Source organism: Sinocyclocheilus anshuiensis, unplaced genomic scaffold (assembly GCF_001515605.1).
Source record: "Sinocyclocheilus anshuiensis isolate Anshui unplaced genomic scaffold, SAMN03320099.WGS_v1.1 scaffold2, whole genome shotgun sequence".
NCBI classification, from domain to species: Eukaryota; Metazoa; Chordata; class Actinopteri; order Cypriniformes; family Cyprinidae; genus Sinocyclocheilus; species Sinocyclocheilus anshuiensis.
In genome coordinates this window covers 1,111,007-1,116,540 of record NW_015542337.1, presented here as the reverse complement: position 1 = coordinate 1,116,540, position 5,534 = coordinate 1,111,007, and the positions used below count along the sequence as shown (strand labels likewise).

The window sequence follows — 5,534 nt, the reverse complement described above, 5'->3', positions numbered from 1 at the left end:
CTGGGTTTGTCCCTATTTTACCCAGCACTGGGCTGTATTTAACCCAGCATTTTTTAGAGTGTATGAGTCCTTGCATACCAAAAAAATACTACAGGTTACAGATTAGTTATAGAATTAACATGCTTACACATGGCTGTAACCAGGATTTGAAAATTAGTAAGGTCTGGGGGTGTTCAGAACTGTGCTATAATAACACCTACAACTCAATATATACACTTCATATAAACTTCAAAAGAGAAAGGCATGTAGATGTTTGTGAAAGATCAGGGCTTGCAAAATCGCTAGCCTGACGTCCCGGGGCTATTGTGTTTTCCAGTCGGGCTACCAAAATGTATCACCACTCTGCCCGACGGGCTATCTTAAATGCAGATCTCCCGCGGGTCCTTAAAAACTCATAAAGTGAGTTGTATCAAACCTAAGGCCATAAAACGTTTTAAATACGTTAAATGTTATAAGAAATATAATTATAATTTCAGTTTCTTTTCCCCTAATTTTTTTCCAATTGATGGAAATCCGTCGTAGCGATGGAAAACAAGCACTTTCAAGGACCTATGTTTGTTTTCAAGTACTTTCCAGGCCTTGAATCCATATGTCTGAAATTCAAGTACTTTCAAGAAGCGTGGGAACCCTGACAGAAACTGCACTTGTTAAAATTACAAATGACTTGCTTCTTTCGTCAGACCAAGGCTGCATCTCATTGCTAGTTTTACTTGATCTTAGTGTGATCATATTACACTAATTTTACAGTCACTGGCTACCTATTAAGTTTTGTATCAGTTACAAAATAGTATCACATACCTATAAGGCCCTTAATGGGTTAGCTCCTGCTTACCTAACTAGTCTTTTACCACGCAAAAATCCATCACGCTCCCTAAGATCACAAAACTCTGGACTTTTGGTAGTACCTAGGATAGCAAAGTCCACTAAAGGAGGTAGAGCTTTTTCGCATTTGGCTCCCAAACTCTGGAATAGCCTTCCTGATAACGTTCGGGGTTAAGACACTCTCTCTGTTTAAATCTAGATTAAAGACACATCTCTTTGGCCAAGCATTCAAATAATGCATCTCATAATCTTGTACTGCAGTTATATCTGATTAAATGAACATTATTATTTCTTAGCTTGGGTTGAACAAATCATTTTTGCTTGGTTGGAACAGCAGCTACGCTAATTATGTCTCTATTTGTTTCTCTGTTTCTGCCACGGGATGCTAGGATTTACACAAGCTTCAGTCTGGATCCAGCCCTTACAAAGACCTGAGATGACCGAACGCCTGAGAAGAGATGATGCCAACGCCTCAGAGGACCTCAGATGATGCCAACCCTGAAACAACAAACTAACAAATTTTGCTACAAGTTTGATTGCAACATGTAATCATTGCTGTTAATGGTGTTCATCGTCTGTTTGATTACGTCATTAACTGAATTTTACCGTACAGTTCTGCCATATGTACATCAATTTGACAGTCACCACTGATAAGCTACTACTAAATATATTGTAGAAACTTAATTTCCTGTAAAGCTGCTTTGCAACAATTTGTATCGTGAAAAGCGCTATACAAATAAACTTGAATTGAATTGAATTAATTTGACAATTGCAAATAAACTTCCCTGGTGATAAGTAACAAATATTTTTTCTCTTATGGCAAATTGATTATTTAAGTGTGTTTCAAAAATTGCAGGTCACAAAATCTTTGTTCACAAAAAATTATGTTCTCATAATTGTGTTTTGTTGCTGTAATTCAAAGAATATTTCATGTATCATGAGTTCTAGAAGGAAAAAATGCATTCTAAAACTTCAGATCCACAGATGCACTGAGACAGACAAGTCATGACAGATGTTTTCTTTAGCAGACAGTTTGTATCTGTCTGCTTGAAATGTTGCATGCCACTTACATCAGCAACAGTCAGGTGGTTCTTACAATCTGACATTGCCATGTATTATTATCTTATCGTCTACTGGCAAGTACCATTTTATTTATTCAACCAGGCCAATTTTTACTCACATTTGGCATGTGATCATTTTGGATTTTTGGACAGGAATTTTGTAAAACCCAGCTAATGGCAACATACTCCTCAAGAAGTAACAGGTAAAATGAACCCAAAATAAAATCAGGCTACATTAAAAAAGAACAATTTTAAAAAGGCTAAATATCTAAATGAAATATCCTTCATAAAAGTAAAACCGAGGAAGTGCATCAGATGAGCAAAAGATTGCATTGTGTGTTTTTCTACAGCTCTTATCACACACACTGACAATATGATCATGAATGCAAAACATTAACATTGTCAGCGTGTGTAAGTTGGTATGCAAGTCACATGGAGCTTGGGAGAGGAAATGAATAAGGACACAATAATGCAAGATACAAAGACTGACCTTTGACCTATGCACTTCTCCATCATCATCCTCTCCACCGACACCCAGGATCTTGCGTGTTTTGAGTCGGCTCACCAGATCGGTCTGACTGTGTTTCTTCATCAGAGGTGGATGAGGTTTAGTAGTCATTCCAACAGTCTACAGAGGAGAAGAGGAGTGTGAGAGCAAGATCAGATCTGATTTGTCACTACATGTTCACACACGTACTGTTTGTGTGGCCACACACACTCCTGTGCACTGGGAATGGAGTTCTCATTCTTCTATTTATTCTAATGAGACAAGATCTTTACTATGCACAATCCTCAAGGGCACCAGGCTGTCCTGACATACCAGTGAACCCCCAATGAGGCAGCAGATTATTCAAGGGAACCAATTATATTTTGTTCTCAAAAAGGCAGCAAAAAGACATCACTCAGGGCTCCAGACTGCGACCAAATGGCCTGGTTTATACTCGCCACGTCAGCACGAGTGCGAAGGTGTGCTCAGGAAAAATTACACACATATTGAGGAAACGATGGATGGTTTTCAAGCTAAAGTAATGTGAAAGGCCGCTTCTTAAACCAGAGAGGGTGAACATGTTGGTATTCTTGTGGGGAAAAAAAAAAACTTGCAAGCACTGTCACCGTCAGCAAGTTTAGTTTTACTTTTCTTTTTGTTTTCATTTTGAAAAGCTTGTTATCTTTGCTGTTTACCTGTTAATATGGAGCTATGAATATACGCTATGGAGGCTCTCTTTTATTATTATTATTTTTTTTTTATTTGATTCCTCAGTGTTTGCCAAACTTTCTGTAATTTATTAGTCGGTATATAATACAGCATGTGGTGTTTGTCATGCCTCATCTTACTCGTTTTTGTTAATAAACATTTTGTAAGCTAGTTTGCCATTGTATCCTACTGTTTTATTGTTGTTGTGCTTTTTAATTAAGAATAACAATGAATCCATATTTTGTTTTAGTCTTAAAAAGTGAAAGGTGTGTAGATGTATGTAAGCAAAACAGACAATTATCTTTTCTCGTAAAACGTTGCAAGATCGCAATTTAGAAAGTCTTAAAAGAAACAAGATTCCCTGAATTATCGTCATTGATATCGTTATCGTAATAAATACCAGAAATATCGTGATATATTTTTAAGCCCATATCGCCCATCCCTACTGACATGTGGACACATGCCACTGTGATTTTATATCTAGAAACTGTGGCCTTATTTCTCATGTAATTTCCTGTTATTTGGACATTACTTCTCAGAATTGTGCCACGCGAGGCCTTCAAATAGGCTGGTTGCTCAGACACAAGTGTAGTCTTACTGGAAAAAGGACATTTGAATGTCAGAAGTAGACAGTGCTTGACCTGCAGGAATATAATAACTGATTACCTGTAAGTGTAAATGGACTGTCTTGCAGAGGGAGAGAGGAGAGAGGAGTCACAATGGATGAGGAAGAGGATGAAATACGCCGGAGGCTCCAGCACTACTGAGCCTAAAGAAGGTCAGGAAGCTGCAAGAGCAAAAAGAAGGGCAGACTTTAAAAGGACAGCATCATCAATGAGCTCTTCAAATGGCAGGATGTAGCAGTCTACAAAAAGTAGGATTAGTTTCAGCATTAATAAAGATGTAATTAGACCAGCAGATATTTAAAACATCAAATTCTAAATTATAGATGATGCAAAAATTAATGAATGAATCAAGCGCTGCAACACATTTGAATCATTTTTGGCCACTCTGTCTAAGACTGACAAAACAAACCTACTGAAATCAACAGATCATGGATAAACAGGCTACTAATTTAAAAGTATAAAATATAATTTAAATGCTGTGCATAATAAATCCATGAATCAGAAATAATGTTTTAAGTGGTCTGCATAAGACTGTCTAATGTATACACACAAAATACAGTAAATAAGTATACATATATAATAAATCTATACACTGTTGTTTAAAAGTTTTGGGGTTAGAAGATTTTTTTTTAAATAAATTAATATTTTTATTTAGAAAGGATGCATTAATTTGAACAAAAGTGACATTTCTTACAAAAAAATTATATTTCAAATAAATGATGTTCAAGCCATTACATGATATTATGAATCAAAAATCCAGAAAAAATGCTTTCCACAAAAATAGTAAGTTGCATAACTGTTTTCATCAATGGCAAATAATGTTAAATGTTTTTTGAGCACCAAATCAGCACATTACAATGATTTCTGAAGGATCATGTGACACTGAAGACTGGAGTAATTTCTGCTGAAAATGTAGCTTTGCCATCACAGGAATAAACTTATTTTTATAATATAGCCTATTAGGATAGAAAATGGTTATTTTTTATTGTAATAATATTTTGCAATATTACAGTTTTTACTGAGATTTTGATCAAATATGTGCAGCCTTGTATTTATAATAAAAATAATATATTATAACAATATACTTTTTTTTTTTTAAATATTAATTTATATTTCATGCGATTTTTTCTCTGCCAAAAAAAAAGTTCCAAAATGAGTCAGAGCATCAAGTTTTGTGTTATTATCAAGCAACAAATGCCTTATGAAATCCATTTTATTTCTTCCCCAAATTCAGACTGTTTTTTTTCTTTTTTCAGAATTCTGTCTTTTCCGTTTTAATTTTTCTGAATTCTGTTTTTTTCCATTTAAATTTTTCTAGACTCTGCTGTAATGGTTAAATTAAAAAATATATTGATCAAAAAGCATGTCTAATTAATTGAAATCATGAAATGTACACAATTTAACAGCAATTTAATAAAAGTTTAACAAAACTGACATTTTTAAGGTCCTATGAAATACTTTTTTTCTCTCAAATTCGGTTTTATTTTTATTAATATGAAAATGAAAAAGTAAATAAATTCTGGTAAATAATTTCTCTGGTAAATATTCCTTAAAAATTATATTTTAATAATTTTATTAGTAGTATAGTAGTATCATTACATTAAAGGCACAATATGTAAGATTTTTTTAATTCTTCTTTACAAATCCTCGTTTTGTACTTCTAATAAGTGACCGTTGTTTTGTTTTGATCTCTCCGGTGCGCTTCTGCATTCGTCACTTCTGAGCGGCGCATGCGCAAATCCGACCTCATACTTAATCCGCCCAGAGCTGCTTCCGTGTAGGACTGTTGGCGCAAGTTACATTAAAGTGATTATTACATTTTGAATATGG

At 34.7% G+C, this 5,534-nt stretch overlaps 1 protein-coding gene across 1 annotated transcript in view; it reads right to left on the bottom strand.

Moving 5' to 3' along the window:
- Positions 1–5,534, bottom strand: part of LOC107691138 (tumor protein p53-inducible protein 11-like) — a 74,845-nt gene that overhangs the window by 20,679 nt on the left and 48,632 nt on the right. Inside the window, exons 2-3 of the mRNA XM_016489623.1 lie at positions 3,745–3,865; positions 2,374–2,511 (exon numbers count right to left, since the gene is read on the bottom strand). Coding sequence (XP_016345109.1) covers positions 2,374–2,502 — 129 coding nt within the window. The 5' untranslated portion in view covers positions 2,503–2,511; positions 3,745–3,865. The remainder of the gene's footprint in view (positions 1–2,373; positions 2,512–3,744; positions 3,866–5,534) is intronic.